We start from the raw sequence: 19,358 nt of genomic DNA, 5'->3' as shown, positions 1-19,358 counted from the left end.
ACATTTGAAATGTTGTATACTGTTCCACTGGGGGCACGTGTCAGATTTAGTTTAACCATTCCTCTATTTTTGAAAATGTGTACTGCTCCCATTTTTTGATAACACATACTAAGATATATGAAGGTATGTACATAGGTATGTGTGTTTACATATCTCTGTGTATTTTATATATATGTGTGTGTAAAAGTAATTTCATATATATATGTGTGTGTGTGTCCTTGATGGTTACTGACTCAGATCCTGCAACTCTTATTACTTTAAGGTAGATTACTAAAAGTACAATAACTGGGTCAAACATTAAAACTTTTTTTTAATACTCTAGATTTATTTTGCAAAGCTCTTTCCAGCAATAGTGTAAATATTTTAATGAGTAGTGATTGAAAGTGCCTGTTCATTAAGTCTTCATTGCTCTTTTTAAATGCTTATTGCCAGTTTGATAGTCAAAATAGTTCTGTTTTAAAATTATTTAAACTTTATTTGATATTGGCCATTTGTTATGTTTTATGAATGTCTACATGACTACACCTGCATTCCCAGGGGGGTTGTAGTGTTTTCTGGTTAATTTATAAGAAACAGTCCCTCTGTTTTTCTGAAGTAGCCTGTACAGCTGAGAGTAAGGTCAGATGTGTTTCTGTCTAGCTTCTGACTTCGTTCATCAGACTGGGCATTTATTAAACACCAGCTGTATGCAAGACCCTGCTCCACGTAAAGTAGACAGGTCACTGCCCTGGTATGGCTTAAAATTGACCTGGAGATAGAAATATTCCAGAAGTTAGGTAATAGAATACTTCCTCATTCTCAGTTACTACTTTGGAATGTGGAACTTTACAAATGCTTCATCTTAGAAATAATGAAAAGTTAATTTCAGAAAATTTCAGTTGCCCTTTTCACAATGCCAGCGTTTTCTAAAGAGTCAAAGCACTAAAGGTACAGACAATAAAAACAAACCAGTTAAGAAAAGACTACTGCTTTCCATGAAACTCATTGATAGTTGTTTGAGGTTTTTTAAAATCTGTCCTCTGATATATTATTTGAATCCCTCTTGAGCATTATTCTTTTAAGGATCTGTAGCTTCTGATGGTCTCCTTCCTTGCAGGGAGGCAGAGGGCAGGGCCTCGGAAAGCCTGCCCATTAGATCATGGGTTGGGGGTCGGGCAGATTCTCTGCCGCCTGTTCAGAGTGCAGGCTTTCCAGGGTGGGCCTGTCCAGCCTGTGAGTCTGCAGCTGACTGGATGGAGAAGGGGAGCCCCAGTTCCCACTCACTGAGACTGGATGGCCCAGGTCGTGTTTCCTCTCTGTTCCCACAGCTCATCAGAACCGGGTGACGGCGATCATCTTCAGCCTGGCCACCGAGTGGGTGATCAGCACGGGCCACGACAAGTGTGTCAGTTGGATGTGCACCCGCAGTGGGAACATGCTTGGGAGGCACTTCTTCTCTTCCTGGGCCTCGTGTCTGCAGTATCCTTCCTGGTCTCAGGAGTTAGCTCTGTATCTGATCCTCAACTGCTAATTGAGATCTAAAGCCTGAATGGTTCCTACATATTTCACATAAAATTGAAGAATTTCTGTCTCTCCTTTCTTGGGTATAAAATTGGTTTATTAGGACTTGGTGGTTAAGACTTGGCCTCCCAATGCAGAGGATGTGGGTTCGTTCGATCCCTAGTGGAGGAACTAAAATCCCGCATGCCTCTTGGCCGAAAACAGAAAAACTATGGGAACACATTCAGTAAGGACTTTTAAAGTGGTCCACATTAAAACAAACAAACGAAATTCGTTTAAAAATGGTTTGTTAAAAGTAATAAATGAATTGCTGTTCTCTGCTGGGGTGTGCTATAGGTGTTTTAATACAGAAATCTCAGAAAATCTAAACCTTGTTAATACAGACCCCTCCCTTCACTCCTTTGCTTTTTGAAGTGAAAGAAGAGACTTTTTGTTGTGTAAAGAGGGAAAAAAAGGAATGAATCTTCTAGTAGTGGGTTATTTGCAGACCTGGCAAGAGAATACAAGAATTTGTGACCCTGGAATTCATAAAAGGGCTACAAGGAGTTTTTCAGTTATCTTGTGTGTGTTTGAAGAGGGTTCATAATCTTTATATGACTCTCGAAGGTGCCTCTGGATCCCTCAAATGTTGAGAAATTGCCGCTCTGAAATTCTGCTGCTCTATTGGACTTGTTTCCTGTAGAGCGTGCTCTTGCATCAGGCTGCCTATGGTAGCTGTGTATCTTAGTGCTGGCAAGGTAAAGGCTGTCAGCCACAGGCAAATGCCCCATGGTATTTTCTCTTTCCGTGTTGGACATCTGGTGTAGTGAAATTCTTTCTTCCATTGAGAGCCTTTATAAAAATGTTTGCTACAAATGAACGTATAGCCTGAGATACTTAAAATAGTACCATACACTTTAGAATCAAACAAGGGAAGATTACTCAGATATGTCATGTACCATATAGGCCTTCTGTTGCTGTGTTTCATATGGATTGATAGAAAATAGCACAGAATTGCGTCATTGTGGCCCAGCCTGTGGTCTTCCTTTTGCTCCATGTTTTGGAATTAAAACAGTAATTATCTTATTGTGTTTAGATACCTGATTTGCCACAAACTGCTATGGCCATAGAGTAACTGAGTGTTAATGACAAGTTGTTACCAATAGTTAATATATTTTTAAATTTTAAATTTACTACTGCCCCAAATGACTGCCTTTTGGATGGCTAAATTCTTCACAGCAATTTAAAGTAAACCATCCTCTCCACTTAAATCTAGGCCCCCCCAAAAGATGAGTTCACATCGTTTGCTCTCAGTTTTACATTATTTCCAGAGATAATTTCGTAAAAGGCATTTTTCTTCCAGTTCTTTTTGACTGTTTTCATTATTAGTTTACATTTTAAAACTTTACTAAGATTGCTTATTTTTATGTCTTTCTCTCTCTTTCTCAGTTCTTTTATCTTTTTTGTTGCCAATTCCTAGGATATCAGTTGAAATAATAACAGGTACTCAGTGAATGCTTATTGAATGAATGAATCTTAATTTTCCTGATAATTCTAGCTTGAAGCATTTTTTCTTTGATGTTTCCATGCTGTATGATTTTCAGTGAAGTGTTTCTTTTCTCATAGTTTTAGGTTTGTGCTTACCCTTGATAGAATGTGCATTTTCTGCTTTGTAACTTTGAGATGGATTGTGTTGTACGTCCTTGACTGCTTCTCCACAGATATGACTTTGATACTCAGTATGCATTTGTTGGTGATTACTCTGGACAGATCACCCTGCTGAAACTTGAACAGAGCACCTGTTCAGTTATTACCACCCTTAAAGGACATGAAGGTAGGCTGTGTGATCACCGCTGTTTTTCACCTCATATGTGTGCATCCGTGGTGCTCAGTTGCTTCAGTCGTATCCGACTCTTTGCAGCCCTGTGGACTGTAGCCCTCCAGGCTCCTCTGTCCATGGGGATTCACCAGGCAAGAATACTGGAGTGTGTTGCCATGCCCTCCTCCAGGGGATCTTCTTGATGCCGGGATCGAACCCGAGTCTCCTGTCTCCTGCATTGGGAGGTGGTTTCTTTACCACCAGCATCACCTGGGAAGCCCTTTTCACCTAATATGGGCATCCAAATCTAGTTCTGGGCTCTGTGGTTTCATGAATGATTAGCTCCCTAAGATCTTATCAGGTTTCAGTTTGACTGGCCAGATATGGAACTTCAGTCCCAGAAGATCTTATGAAAACTAAGTTAAGGCAAGGTATGGGGTTAGGTTTCATGATCCCTTCTAGATCTGTAGTACTGGTGTGACATTACTTTCTGTTCTGCTCCCCTTTTTTAATTAGTTTCAGAAGACCTTTTAAAAATTTTGTATAAATGGTAAGACTTTTGGAAGAAGATTGTTATTACTATTTTAAATTTGTCGCTTTCTGGGACACCAGACAAGACACAGTAGGTCAGTCAGTACAACTGGAAGTGTATGAGCTGGTTCTGTCTGTATTTGGGAAACATCCACTGGGGAGGGACTGAGGGAAAAGAAAGACTGGGTGGAATTCTGCTATTTCTGTAGCATAGTGAGTTGGCAGGGCTTTGTTGAAAGCTCAGTTTACTGTATTTCATAACAGATTAGAAGCTTTGAGACCATCTGGTTCAGATTGAAGAAGTAGGAGTTTGTTGAAGGAATTAATAATGGATTGATTTATGAAAATAGTGTTTTTAAGTATAGCAAGTTTAAATGTCTTCTGTAGGTAATTTATTTAGATAAATCTGAGTCTGTGACCTTGTAGAGGAAAAGGGGAAAGAAAGGACAGTAAGTTTGAGTAGATAAATCTAAAGGCAGGAAAACACAGGCCCTCAGAAACCACTTTCTGTTTATGACTCATGGTCTCATGATTCCAGGCTCTTAAGTGTTCTCTGGGTTGCTCAGGACAGAACGAGTTCTGATAACTACTCAGCAGGGTTCATGTGGAAAGAGCTGGCTTGTCTGCTGTTAGGCTCTAGCTGAAAAACATGGGTCATAGGATCAAACAAGGCCAGGGTTTCTGCAGAATTGATCCCTGAAGCCAGTTTTGCACAGTACTTCTTTTTTCACTTTGGTTAAACTTCTGTGAGAAACAAGTCTCTTGTGGTTTGCTTGTGAATATGGCTTTACCAGTTTTCTATACACCCACCAAAAATACTGTTAGCTTGTGTGACTGGTTTCATAAGTTTATTAATTTTTCTAGGCAAGCAGCAGTTAATGGAACAATGAAGAGATCTGTTGAAAGAGAAATCTGTAGAAAGAAAGATTTTTCCCAAGGGTATCAAATTTAGTAAGTTTAGTCAATATAGAATGTGAAACGTAGGATTTGGATTTTTACCTACATTCGCTGGCATAATCGTGTGGTACAATTTCGCTTTTTTTTTCCTTCCTCTAAGATGCTTAATTTCCTTAAACAGAGGCATCTTGGAATAGGACACCCACAAGGTCCCAGAGACCTGGAATAATCCAGACTTTTATTTTAGAAAACCCCTGAAACCTTCACTGCCTTTGCTCTTTAGATACTGGTAGCTATTTTTATTTTTTTCCCTTCAAAAGCTTTTTCTGAACTAACCCTCATGTACAGCTATTTTATAGTTTTTTGGTATAGAGGAGGAAAATCTTCTTTTAAACACCTTTGTGTTCAGAGTAGTTTGATGTGCAACTACCGAAAATCCTCGTCTTGTAGCTTGGGGAGGGGCTGTGCTATGCCTCCTCCGTGACTCATGATAAAGTGTCAGACGCCCTTTTATGCCACCAAGATCCATTTTTACATCCAGACTCAGCCAGTCCTGGTTCCGTCTTCTGTTGTCGGTTGTGCATGTGCTGGTGGAGAGTCCCAGCTAACCTCCCTCTCTCACCCCTAGGGAGCATCGCCTGCCTCTGGTGGGACCCTATTCAACGGCTACTCTTCTCAGGAGCATCCGACAACAGCGTCATCATGTGGGACATCGGGGGAAGGAAGGGCCGCACGCTCCTGCTCCAGGGCCACCAGTGCGTGACTGGAGGGATGGAATCCGAGCTGGGGCGAGGTGGGGCGGGGAGGCATGAGTACTCTGAGACCACTGTCTCCAAATGGCATCCTTTCAGCTGTCCATGTGGTCAGGCTTTCTCCCACCTTTCTCTGCCAAGGAGTCACCCTAGTGAAATGTCTGCTTCAGGCAGACGTGGGTTAGAGACCACGGGTGGGGACTTTGACCTTGGAAGATGGCTCTTCCAAGCCATGATGATCTCATTAGCGGATTTCATTAAGGAATAATGTCTGGATTGACCCAGTCCTGCTTCACCTAAGCTATGGCATTTAATGCTCAGGTTTTTGCCATTTAGTCTTGAAGAGGAACCCTTTCCTCCTCATTGGGTAGGCTTGTCTGTTGCTTGGCTATGAGCAGAGTCAAGTTGAAAAGCAGCCAAGGAGAGGAAAGCTTCTCCCCACAAATCTCCAAGTCAGGAGGTTGTTTCCTAGGGCGTCCAGAGGAGGAGGCAGACAAGCGTGCAGGAGCAGGGCGGATTCCCTTACCTGTCAGTGTGTGTCTACGCGCGTGCGCGCGTGTGTGTGCACCAGTAATCTCCATCGTGTTCAGTTGCTTGTTCTTACGGATTATGTAAGTAAGGGAGTTCCACCTCCCTTAAGAGGTGAACACCTCTTGAGTTCTGAACACCTACTTGTTCAGAAACAATCTTGTGCACCTGGAAAGAAATTATAGTGGTTGGTCCAGAAAACTATGGTCACCATCTCCTCTCTGACCTGCAGTTCTTAATGAAAGATTTGAAAGTAGTAGCGTTTATTTCATAGTAACTGTTATTCTGTATAATACATTGTAGAATGCCTGGTAACGTATATACAGGGATCCAGATGACCATACCAAATAGTGATAAAATGCCAGTTGCTGATTGCAGCGAGGGGAGACACTGGAGCCTGCATGAAGGCAGTGCGTGTGTTTCCCAGCTTGAGGCAGTGACTTCTGTGTGTTTGCAGTGACAGAGTGCAGGCGCTGTGTTACCTGCAGCTCACAAGGCAGCTGGTCTCCTGTTCCTCGGATGGTGGAATTGCAGTGTGGAACATGGACGTCAGCAGAGAGGAGGTAAGAGAGAGCAAGGCAGGGCTGATGCAGGGAGGCCCACAGCCTGCCTCTCGGTTTTCCACCCTTTGGGTGGAGATGCAGGCAGTCCCAGCTCCTCCCCGCTGCGCTTACTGGTTGCTGTCTAACGCGGTCCTGTGTGTCACTGTCACTGTGACCTCCACTCACTGGAGAGTTTCCACCAGGACAAGCAGTACACACACTTGGCGCATTTAGGCTGATTTTCAAGAGAAGTGCATGGAGAGGGTGCTGGAGACAGTCCAGCCCGTCCAGGGAATGGACGCAGGCAGGTGCTCCAAGGCGGTGCTCCACATCTTGGGGTGGGATCCCCAAGACACTCACCAGGGACATAGCTCATCTGGGAAAATACTTCCCCATTCTCTGCTTTTATTTTCCATGAGTTCTGTCCCACTGAGTCCATGTCACTATAGTGTTCTTTTCCGGAGACCTGAGTTTAAGTGCCTTAATTTCCTTATCTCCGTTCCTTCTTCCATCAAGTGAAATAATTGAATAAGACAACTTCTAAGCTCTCTTCCAGTTATTTAGACAGACACTATAAACAATAGTGCTGCAGTGAACATTTTTGCCCTTGTTATTGTGTGATTGTTCAGTTATTTATTTCAGACAAAATTCTGAAAATAGACCCTTCGGGTCAAGGGTATGTACAGTCTTAAGGCTCTTTATAGATGTTGTCAGATGATTTCCAGGCAGGATTTCCATTCTCATCTTTACCAGCATAGGTATTATTTGTCTTTTCCAAGTGACGTCTGCCACCTGTGGTGTAGAGAGTGGCGTTAATTCCAAAGAAGATTTTTTTGTGAAGGGGTTAGGGACTTACGGTTTAACCTCAGAAGCATTTACTGATTAGCTAAACGGTAGCCCTAAAGTCTGGAACCTTAGGCACATATACCTCGTAAATGATATTGTATTGTGGTGCATATGGGCTTCCCAGGTGGCTCAGTGGTAAAGAATCCACCTGCCAATGCAGGAGACACAGGTTTGATCCCTGGGTCAGGAAGATCCCTTGGAGAAGGAAGTGGCAACCCACTCCAGTATTCTTGCCTGGAAAATCCCATGGACAGAGGAGCCTGGAGGGCTACAGTCTGTGGGGTTGCACAATTGAACAGCTTACCAAAAACAACTCATACTCTGATATCACACGATGTGTTCCAAGTGCTGCCCTTTATACAGCGTGTAGGTCAGCTTGCTGCCCACTGCAGTGGATGCCAGGCGTGACTGCAGCATTCCCCACAAGCCCTGCACATGCTGCTTTGTGTCGCCTCTGACGACTTGTGACTCTGATTCTCCCTGAATACAGTTGCATCTTTAGCATACCCTCAGGGACATAATCAGAGGGGTTCAGTCTATTGAAAAAAAAAACAGTAACATTACTTTATAGGACATTACACTTCCAGACTTTATAATTACTGTGCTCTATACGTAAAGATTCTTGCCTGCCAGAAACTTGCAGAATCTAGTGAAGGAAATAGATTCCCCTATAAATAATAAAATTTCATTCGTAATCTGGAGAAGTACTGATTGCTAGTTTTTTAGTGACCTTGTAAGACAAGTCAAATAGAGGAAATATTGATGGCATGTCTGCTGGTTAATTTCTCTATTTGAATTTTCTAAAAAGCTTTTTGGTAAGGCTTAGAATAACTTGTTATGAAACATATGTAAAATTGACTCAGTATTGCAGAAATTGTAATACTGCTTTTGCAAAGGTTTATCTGAACTGGGCTATGTATTTGTCGTCTCCTTGTTTCATGCAACATCAGCAGCTAGTGTACTGCGCTGTTTCAGTCGCTCAGTTGTGTCTGAATCTTTGCAACCCCATGCACTGCAGTGTGCTAGGCCCTGTTTCCTAGACTTGTTGCTCTTCAGTCTAATTCTGAGAGAGCAGGAACTCAGGGGGAGGATGGGGAGAGGATGTGTTCCCTGAGTCAGGAGGGAGGAGACCACTGGGGCCTGATGCTACTAGTGGCTCTTCTAAGGGTTTAGTTACTTGGATTTCAATCCACTGTTCTCATCCTTTTAGAAGTGGAAAGTAGAAGCAGGGTTCTTCCAAGGTTATATGAGTGTGAGGTTATTTGTATCTCTAGGGAAAGAAGAGAGTCCCATCTTCTCTTTGGGGGCCACTCATTCAAGGTGTTTCCTGTGTGTAGGGGTGGGGGGACTCTTTTCCTCTGAATCACTTACAGACAGTTATCCCAAATCATGTGCACACTGGCTGGTAACATTGTCTCAGTGGTTGGCACTGTTGGTGGGAAAGAAAATTATGTCAAAATGATGCAATATTTTAGTAGGGCTTTTTGGTTTGGTGGTGGTTTTGTTTTTACCAACTGAGTAAATAATAAGTGCAAAAGTAAGCAGCCTTACTGACCTTGCATTAGGGTTTTCTACAATTTGTAGGACTTCCTTAGGCACCAGCCGAGAGGATTAACCCCAGATTCTCTAGCCCCACAGTCCTTGCTGGGAATTTCTTTCTGAGTCACCTGGAAACACTGACTGGGGCATCTCCAACCCACAGTGGCTATTGGCCACCACACAGGCAGGTTGGAAGCAGACAATCCCTGCCCGATTGTAATCAAAGGGACTCCTTTTTGGAAGGAGGCAAAAGACATAAATGAGCAAGTAGCCATATTAAATCCACATGAAGAAATTGTATTTGGAGCTAGCTGATTACAGAATGGAAAGTATTTTGTACATTAGTACAAAACATTATCAGTGCCCTGGGGTTCTTGTTAGTTATATCATCTTTGTCCAATTTAGGCAGGTGGAACAAGATTTAGAAAAGAGAGTGCAACAGTCAGAATACTTGAATAATGTTCTCTTTTGCTCTTCTCAGCACAAAAGAAAACTTTTTCTCCTTAGAGAATGAGCATTCAGTAGGATGGTTCATGAGAGCTTATACCATAACCCTTAATCCTATTAAAAGAAACAAAGTTACAGTTATTTCTTATATTAAAATATGTTCCAAAAAGTCTATTTATTTATGAGTTTGTTTTTTGGCCCATTATCTGATTATTTTAAGCATATTTTTTTCTTTCCTTGTGTCCCTGTCCCTTCCAGCTCAGCAAAATGATATTCTTCCCTAACCCTTAGACAGAATTATGCTCCTTGAGGGCAGGAATTCAGTCCCATTGGTTGTCATATTCCAGAAACATGTTTGGAGACCATGTCCAGAGGCTGTGTAGAGTACAGTGGACAAGCACAAAGATGTGGGCCGGAGTCCTGGCATCTCCCGGGAGCTCCGCCCATTGACCAGCCATGGACAATCCACCTCAGTCTCTGAGCCACAGTTTCTTTGCCTGTAAAACTGAGAGAATGTTGTTCTGCATCTCCTAGGGTTGTGTTGAGAATGAAGCAAAATAAACCCTTTGGCACACTGGTGAACTTATGTGGCACTTGCTGTATACCAGGCACTGTGCAAAGCACTGCAAATATCAACGAATTTAATGCTCACAGCCTTACCCAGTGTGTACTCATACTTGAATATCGCTGCCATGAAGACATTTTTGCACTGCTTCACATATGGGTGGTGTTGCAGGAGTTACCTGGCCTGTGTCACAAACTAAGACTAGACAGTGGCCCTGCTTTCCTTCCACTGCAATTAAACGTTCCCATGGTGTTGGCAGCAGGCCCCGCTGTGTCACGGGTTTTCCTTGAGGAGCGTTGTTCACAGGCAGGGTTCTCAAACCCCCTCCTCTCTTCCCTGATCACAGAAACGAGCAGTTCTGCATCGGGTAGTACCTTGTCATGTGGGTATGCATTTCCTCTTCACTCTTTCTGTCCTCCCTTCCCACTTCCACATTGCCCCAGTCAATTACAGAAGGCTCTTCTGTCTTAGCCTGCTTCATTCTGTTTGTGGGTCCCTTCTCCACCCCCGCTCCAGGAAGAAAGACTTTTGTAATGGCTGTCTTATGTAGAAATACTTGTAATGCCACATCTCAAATAAGAAATAGGAAAGCCAAAGGTTTTGATGCAATAGGAAACAAAGAATTAGAGGCACTCACTCTTTAAACCACCTTATTGAATCTGTAAAGCTGACCATCTTCACTGAAGATTTTTTAAGAGTCAGTGTAGTTTGATTTCTCTGGTTCTCCCATCATTGTCTCCTCTTATCAGATAAATTTTTCTTGAGTGTTAACTTACACAATCAAGAAAAGATTATTCCTTGCTTCATGATCTTTGGTATAATTTTAGAGTATTTTCTATTTTTATTGCATATATATGATGCCAAGTGATTGAGATCAGATATGCAAGGACAACTCTTAAGAGTTCATAATCCAAGTTGAAGTCCTCCATCCTGTCTATAGGTTGAACAATCTAAAATTAAACAATCTTGAAAACATTGCAAAAATGGCAAAGATTACTCAAAACACAAACATAATATTGAATGAATATGTAAACAGCTATAATACATAGAGAAGTTAAAAAGAAGAACCCCAATGAGGTCTAGAACTGTTGTATTAATTTCTGAAAACTTGGTATAAATAAGCAGATGCTTTGATGTTGGGTCTGACTTTCTCTTCCCCCAGGCTCCTCAGTGGTTGGAAAGTGATTCTTGTCAGAAATGTGAGCAGCCCTTTTTCTGGAATATTAAGCAGATGTGGGACACGAAGACACTGGGGTTGAGACAGGTAAGTAGCTGGCATCTAGTTGTCACTGTGTGAATCACATGTTTTGTTATTTATATGATTAGTCTAACATTTTATTTGGAATCGCACTTTTCCCTATGAATGCTGTTAATTACTACATTTGTGATATCACCATCATTGTGTAACAAATATGAGCAGATCTTTTCTGGGGTAATAGTGAGACTTAACTTTCCCAAAGTATGCCATTGCTCATCCTGCACTGGAAAAGCAGAGATGTCCAGAAAACCCCCAAAGCCTATTTATAAAGGGATGAAAGAGCTCTGAGTTTAGGGCTGTTATTTGTTAAAGTTAGTATTTGTACCAGCCCAGCACAAAGTCAGAATGAACTTGGCCTCTAAGCCTTAAACTTTCACGAACAGACAAAAAGTAACAGATTAGCCCTCACTGGAATATTCTGACAGTAAGAATTTTAGCTTGTTCCATGTGAATGTACGTGGAGCATTTCTGTTACGCATGTTTCAAGTATGTACTGTTTTTTAATTTTGTAAATTAGTTGAAGAAACATGTTTCAGATAGCCTATAGATTTCAAGGAAGCTCTTACCCTTAGGTATTCATGTAATACTAAAGTTCTACAAAAAGCATAGTTCTACAGCAGGCTTGAAGGTAGCCACTCACTCAGACTGAATATGAATTTGTGCAGGTAAGTAAAAATGGAATGCCAATTTTAATTGCTTTTCTTATGGATTTTACCCTCTCTAAGGAATTGGTGGAAAGTTTGTGTATGTCAATAAACTTTTACTTATGAAGGTACTCTCCAGCAAGGTCAGATACAGGACTGCCAGTGTAGGAATTATTTTATCACTCGTGACATTCTAATGCTTAGACACTGCAGCAATATTCTGTCTTTAGCCTCGTTCTCACAACACATGGCTGGTAGTAACTGGTGGGTGAAGTAGTCCGTACTTCAAAGGAAACATGGAGAATTAATTTTAATCTTATGAGTTAACAGCTAATAGAAGAGCATGGAAAGGTATGGGTCACAAAATTTTAGTGGTTTAAAAATATATATATGTCAAAAGTAGTGATAATAGCTGGACTGTTTTGGAACGTTCTTGAAGCTCATCTTCAGAATCATAATTTGAAAGAGTAAAAGAAAGAGCAAAACATGATTATGGATGTTTGTTTCTTAATGAGGGCAAATTACATTTAAAACTTAACTTCCATTTAAAACTTTTATTTGTTATAGGATTGTTTTTCCTTCCCAAAGTCTCTAGCCATTTGGGTTCCTAAATGAGCTTGAACTTGGTTTTAACGTCATTTGTTGTCATCTAAGGCAAAAATAAATGAATGAATAAAAATAGTATTTCACCAGTAACAAAGCAAGGATATTTGGAAATCCTTGAAAGTGTTGAAATTGTCTGCCTTTGGTGTATTAATTGATACATTGAATTAGGGGTGATTATAATTCATGGAGAAGGGAATGGCAAACCACTCTAGCATCTTTCTTGGAGAATCCTATGGACAGAGGAGCCTGGCAGCCAATAGTCCATGGGGTCACAAAGAGTCAGACACGACTGAAGTGGCTTTGCAGTATCATTCAAGGCATATCATCCTCAATCCTATTCCCCTGCTCCGAAGGGAAACCACGTACCTTAAAACAAGAGGTTAACTCCCCCTCTCCCTCCTTCCTTCCGGAAGCATCACTGCCGGAAGTGTGGGCAGGCTGTCTGTGGCAAGTGCAGCAGCAAGCGCTCCAGCTACCCTGTCATGGGCTTCGAGTTCCAGGTCCGAGTCTGCGATTCCTGCTACGACTCCATCAAGGACGAGGAGTGAGTGTTCGCTTGTCTCTGTCTTACTGTGTGTTCATCTGCAGCAGGAGAGCCTGGGGAATGACGTGGATACACAGTCGACCCTTGCACAACAGTTAGGGTCCTATCCTCCATGCAGTGGAAAATCTGGGTACAACTTAGAGTTGGGTGTAGCTGGGTATACCTTAGACCCTCTGGGTCTGACTGGGTATAAAAATCTGGCTATAGCTTAGACCCTCCTATCCACGGGTCTGCAGATCATTTAGCACTGTGATATTTACTAGTGAAAAAAATCTGGATATAAGTGGACCAGTATAGTTTGAATCTGTGTTTTTCAGGGATCCACTGTATTGATCTTTTGTCTCTTGTGAACAGTTTCCAAGGAGAGGATTCTGCCCTGGCTTTGTGACTTAAGACAAGTTTCTCCCAAACACTTTGAGGAATGATTCTGCTCAGACCAGTCAGGCCATGAGTGGCCAGCCCTGAGCCTCGGAGCCACCAAGAGTGCTATGAGGGTCAAGGTTGTGTCAAACTGGTGGGTGGTTGAGCAGGCGCTCTCCAGAGGCACCCCAGCTTCGACCTGTGCTCACATTCATGGATGATTTATTAGTGGGAAAACCCTGGAGACTCACATTCTCTCCCACATAAAGTCTAACCTAGTGATCTGTGCTTAAATAACTGTGTACAAGACACACCTGTCCCCGATTCAGTCCTGAATCAGATCCATGAAGGCAGGACCAGCATTTTCTTTTGCTCCTTTTTAAAAAAAATGTATTTTATTGAAATGCAGTTGAGTTATTTTGGTGTGTTAATTTCAGCTATGCATGCTAAGTCACGAAGTCCTGTCTGGCTCTTTGTGACCCCATGGATCATAGCCCTCCAGTCTCCTCTGTCCATGGGATTTTCTAGGCAAGAATATTGGAGTGGGGTGCCATTTCCTTCTCCGCTTCTGCTCCTCTTTGAATCATCTTTGAAAGCAGTAGCCAGGCACACCTTGGTGGATGCCCAAGTAGGAAGGCTGGTGTGTCACCACCGCTGCTCTTGGTCAGTGAGCTGGTGATGTGGCTAGAGTGTGGGCTTCAGAGTAGAGTGAGGGTCAGCACCCCGGGGCAGCGCTGCCTCTCCTGCCTAGATTAGCGGGGAGCCTGTAGCCTGTGATCTCGTGCAGTGTAGTTCCTCTTTGTTAAAGGTTCTCGTTCTGATGTCTAGGAATGTACAAGCCTGTCCACTAAAAGAAAATCAAATATTTTGGGAATTTTGGAAAATCCTTTATAAAACTGCTTGTGGGACTCCCCTGGAGGTCCAGTGGTTAGACCTCTGCTCTCACCACTGAGGGTGCACCTTCAGTCCCTGGTTGAGTAACCAAGATCCCCGAGGTCGTACGGCACAACCAAAAACAAACAGAAAGACCAAAAACCCCCCCAGAAAACCAGTCCTGCAACTTAGGCTTTCTGTCATCCTTTAATTATAGTTGGTTTTCAAAACCATAGCCACATTTCGGGGAGCAAATTTTGACACTGTTACAGTAAATATTTCCTTTATGTTGCTAAGACGACTCATCCCTCAGCTCTAGAAACTGCCGGGTGAGTTTAAATGGCCTCTCTTCTCTCTGTTAGTCGGACATCTCTAGCAACCTTCCACGAAGGAAAACATAACATCTCCCACATGTCCATGGACGTTGCTAGAGGCCTGATGGTGACCTGCGGGACCGATCGTGTGGTGAAGGTAAGCTGCCTGATGGTCCCAGTTAGCACCTCCGTGCAGACTGCTCCACTGACATGCTGTGAGTGTATAAGACAGTTATGATGGACAAGCTCGCCTTCCTTTTGGATGAACTCCCCATGGCCAGGTGAAAGCCCTGGCTAACAAATTGCATGTTTGTGAGTTTCCATGCCCTTCCCGGTGGCTCAGTCCAGTGGGGTCTCCCTCCACTGTCTCAGTCTCTCCAGGTAGGCTGGTGAGGGCCTGCCACCCCTCTGTCACTGTCTGCCCTGAGCTGGCCCCAAGGTCTTCCCTCCCACTGCCTGGCCTTAGCTGACCTCTTTCTCTGGTCGCTCCTTCCCTGGCTAATGGTCCTTTATCCTGGATAGAATACTCCCCATTTATAAGAAATAACCATACTTTCCTTTGTTAAATCCCCAAGTGACTAGCACAGAAACAGAGTGTGAGCGCTTTATCCTGAGTGCCATTCTTGAGTTATAAAACTGCCCTGCCTGCACATGTGCCCAGCCGCTCTGTTGCCTCTAGCGGTTTGCGACCCCTCGGACTGTAGTCCGCCAGGCTCCTCTGTGGAATCATCCCAGCCGGAATCCTGGAGTGGGGTGCCATTTCCTCCCCCAGGGGATCCTCCCAAGCCAGGAACTGAGCCCATGTCTCCTGTGGTTCCTGCTTTGGCAGGTCAATTCGTTTACCACTAAGCCACCTGAGAAGCCCTGTAAAACTGTCATAATTTGTTTCATAATTTTAAAAATGGGTTTTTTCCCAGTGGGCTCTTTATTCAAAATAAAAGTGAATCGTAGTGAAACATTATTATGATGTAATTCACAGGTGTTGAGAGAAATACTGCTTATAAGCTTTTATTGTGTTTTAGCCAACCACATTGTCTTGTCACTGTGTAAATCTCTAGAAGGTTTTACAGGGAAAGAAGAGGATGAGTTGTGTGTCTTGACCTGTTGGCCAGTGTACCAGCTGTCTGTCCTCCTGTGGGACCACATGGCCGATGCCACCTCTCCAGCTCCCCGCCTTCTTCTCTTGCAGATTTGGGACATGACTCCTGTGGTGGGCTGCAGTCTGGCCACCGGCTTCTCTCCACACTGATGCAGGGGCCAGCGGGGTCTGAGTCTTCGCAGCAGCCACCTTCCCCTACACACGATGCTTCCCTCTAGCTCCACGGTCCCTGTCACGTGGATGAACAGCCAGCCACTAAAATCAAATCAGCATTTTTATAAAGAACAAAACGTGAACGTGTGTTTTTGGGCATTTGTGGAACTATCCGTGGGGACCAACATAGCAGGTCCCCGAGGAGTGGAGTTACTGCAGGGAGATGTCCTGCGAGCGGCGAGCTGACGGGCGCCGAGACGGTAATTTAGCGCACGAGAGTTTCAGAAGAAAAACACTGAATGAAAGAGTTAAAGCCTAGAAGTTTTCTTCAAGCAATTCCAAGTGCAAACACACTCCCCTCCCCCCAGATTTGCTGAGCCCTCGGGGGCTCCCACGCATCTCTGCGATCAGAGCAGGGGTCCAGGGAGGAGGACTTGCGTTCTCTCTTGGGGGGGTACAGGGGTCTTAGGAACCCAGAGACCCTCCTCGTCCACTGGCGTCTGTGAGTATTCTCTACCCCTAGTCACTGACAAACCTCTTCATGGTACCTGTCCTCTCCAGGAGTGCCATGTCTGCACTTAGTGTGGGGCCCACTCCAGTTGTTTCTCGTCCCAGCTATCATGCTGTGGGCGGACCCTTATGGTTGTCACCAAGTGAGCTGTACAGTGTCTGTACTAACCGAGGGAGTCCACATCCTTCCCTGTCCCCCAGATGTGCTCTGAGGACAAGACGTCTCTATGGTGCTGTTAACACGGGACTCGCACAAGCCGCCTGACTTTTTCTCATTGCAATTAGGAATGACTAATGGAAAACCCAGCTACCAGCGTGACTGGGATGGGAAACGAGCAGTCCGCTCCGTGGAACAGCCCAGTCCTCCTGAAAGACACAGTCTATTTGCAGCCCAAGATGAGCCCCTGTAAATACCGTGACACTTCAGTAGACACCTCAGAAGAGAACTCCAAAGCTTTTTAAACTAGGTTGACTTTTAGTTACAACTTATTTCGTAGAAGGAAATCAGTAACCCAGAGCAGTGACTATTAACAAGGTCCTGCCAGGTATTCCTAACTTGTAAGTTACTCCCAGAACAGTTAGCAAAATCTCTTGTTATCAAATGGCATTTTAATTTAAAAGTTTTTGGCCACTTAGTACCAGCATTGGGGAAGAGGTAGGAAATGGGGAGCCTGTCTTTTAATATTCAGATATTTATTTGTTTTTAACCGGCAGTACACATGTCTTGTTACTTTAGGGCTATTTTAAGGATAGATTTCAAAATAGATAGCAGCAGTATTTTTGTTAGTCTTACTAATGGATATAGAAAAATACTATTGCATTGCTTTTAGGGGATCAAACCAAGACAGCATCATTCTATGTGACATAACTAAGGGACTTAATAGTTTTAAATAACAGTTGTTAATGAAAATGTGTTTTTAATAACAGTTTAAGACAGGCAGTTAAACTAAGAGTTGTCACCATTAAGAGTTGTCTTAATGGCCAGTGGCACAAATTAGGAAAGGAGGTCAGGTCATCATGTTCTAGAATGATCTGCAGTAAATGTCGACTTGCCTTCAGAAATAAGACTGAAGGGTTTTGTTGCTCCTTGTAATTTTTGTGTTATATCACCTGAAAAAGATGTTTTCTTTCAAAACTTGCCCTAGGCCCTTTGCAGAATGTGTGTTGCTGACATAATCCAGGAGAAAAATCGAGTGGTGGTACCTTGAATGGTAGTGTTGAATGTCAGCTTGGTTTAGTTAATGGTTTGGCTCATACATACAAAGGTGCTATGCTGGGGATTCGCTGAAGTCCTGAAAGGAAAAGCAAATATGAACTATTCCTTGCCATGCTGAAGAGTGCTACACGATGGTTTTGCTTTCCTTCAGCCTCTGTAAAATGTGATTTTATGATGTCTGTGGTAGACTGAGCAGTTTCGCAGCTGTCAAGGGTATGCCATAGCTTTTTGACTTTTTTTTATTTTAAAAGATTCGTAATGAAAAACCTACTGTTTCACAGAGAGTGTAAGGCTGATACAGTGCCTCCTTAGGGGTTAAGCTAACAGAAGTCAAGAGGGAGAGGTCTGTGTCAGGAAGAATTGGAGCCAGGTATCCGGAAAAGGAAAGGAGAAAGTTTCAATGTATTTTCTTTCCACCAGAGCTTACTGCCATTTTTTGTTTTAAACACACATATGGTAGGCTTGCCTTGTCTCTGTCACACACAAGGTAGTAAATGGGGTAATATTTTTTATAGAGGTGGGTAAAAATTTTAGTGATTGGGCACATAGAGTATAGTTAGACTTCTGGTTATTGCCTTATTTTGACCACGTTACTCTTAAACGGGTCACTTACAATATATATTTCCTCAAATAATGGTTTACCAATTTTTCCATTCCTGAATACTCCTCAGAGTCCCACTTGGGAATCATGAAGAACAGAATGTTAAGAGAGGATCTTTCTGTTTAGATCTAGTATGTGTGGGGTCGCAGAGTTGGGCACGACTTAGCGGCTGAACAACAACAACAAAAGGTTCGTGATCAAGACTTGCCAGTTCTTCCTTCTGAACATGTTTTAAAATTGCTCTTTGTTAGTGGAAGTGATAGGAATATACTCTTGTAGCATTAGATGGAAGCAGACTGTTCATTCCATGGTAAATCTCTGTTGACTGTGTCTTAGTTCTGTCCTGCTGCCTAGAGGCCATAAACAGAACATACTGCTTTATACTTTAGAAGGTGGTGTCACTTTTTTCTCCCCCTCCAGCATTCAGTTTGTTAGTACCTACAGATTTAAACTGTTGAAACTGGCCTAAGTATGGAATAAAACCACAGCGGCTCAGATTCAAGGAGTTATTTTCTAAAATCAGTTTTCATTAATTACTTCCTACTTCATTCCTGGATCTGGTATCTCTTAAAATGTAAGAAACCAGTTACTATTAATGATAAACCATCTGCTCATTATAAATGTGAAGTTTAACAAATAAGTAATACATGCTGTATTTGTGTATCTATTGCTTAATTGTTAATTGTGAGCAGATTATTGAATGCCTACTCTATTTTCTGCAGTTTACTACACAATAACTCTTTGAGTAAGTTGATGTTTAATTGTGCAACAAATTTATATTAGAATACAATTTAAAGTGTTTTTCTCTCTAGACTTTTTTGACTAGGGAGGCAAAGGGCAATGTTGATTAGTACATTTTGTCTTGTACTACTAGCTACGTTTCTATAAGATAGGGTGCCCTGTGTGTCCCAGAGAGCTAGAAACCTTTGTTCTTTGCTCCTGTTTGTGGGTTCTGTTTTTGTGTTTTTTTTGAGAACATGCATACAATAAAATGGTCCTTGCTTGTTACCCTGTTGTTTAATTTAGCTTCTGTTCTGTTTGACCTGGACATAGTGCAGCAAGAGTAACTACCATGAGTTTAGTGCTGCCTGTGTGCTGGGTGCCCTGCCGACCTCATACTGTTCAGTCCTGGCAACACTTCTGCAAGGCACTGCTTTCTCCATTTTACAAATGAGAAAACCAAGTGGATTTTGTCTGTCCATCTGACTCAAAAGCACGTGCCGCCTTTATACTGC

The 19,358-nt window shown here is 42.8% G+C and overlaps 1 protein-coding gene across 2 annotated transcripts in view; it reads left to right on the top strand.

Annotated features, from left to right (window-relative positions):
• WDFY1 (WD repeat and FYVE domain containing 1) overlaps positions 1 to 19,131 on the top strand; it is a 55,205-nt gene extending 36,074 nt beyond the window's left edge. The window contains exons 5-12 of one of the 2 annotated variants that reach the window (XM_004004967.6): positions 1,308 to 1,458; positions 3,201 to 3,313; positions 5,355 to 5,481; positions 6,464 to 6,569; positions 11,108 to 11,209; positions 12,867 to 12,997; positions 14,593 to 14,701; positions 15,734 to 19,131. In XM_004004967.6, the coding sequence (XP_004005016.2) occupies positions 1,308 to 1,458; positions 3,201 to 3,313; positions 5,355 to 5,481; positions 6,464 to 6,569; positions 11,108 to 11,209; positions 12,867 to 12,997; positions 14,593 to 14,701; positions 15,734 to 15,793 (899 nt within the window). In that variant the 3' untranslated portion in view covers positions 15,794 to 19,131. Of the gene's footprint in view, positions 1 to 1,307; positions 1,459 to 3,200; positions 3,314 to 5,354; positions 5,482 to 6,463; positions 6,570 to 11,107; positions 11,210 to 12,866; positions 12,998 to 14,592 lie in introns of both variants that reach the window. The other variant, XM_060410404.1, reaches the window with a different exon arrangement.
• Positions 19,132 to 19,358: the final 227 nt, after the last annotated feature.

The sequence above is a fragment of the Ovis aries genome, chromosome 2, assembly GCF_016772045.2.
Source record: "Ovis aries strain OAR_USU_Benz2616 breed Rambouillet chromosome 2, ARS-UI_Ramb_v3.0, whole genome shotgun sequence".
Classification (NCBI taxonomy): domain Eukaryota; kingdom Metazoa; phylum Chordata; class Mammalia; order Artiodactyla; family Bovidae; genus Ovis; species Ovis aries.
Note: the sequence above shows the minus strand (reverse complement) of the source record. Positions and strands in the feature narration are given on the sequence as shown.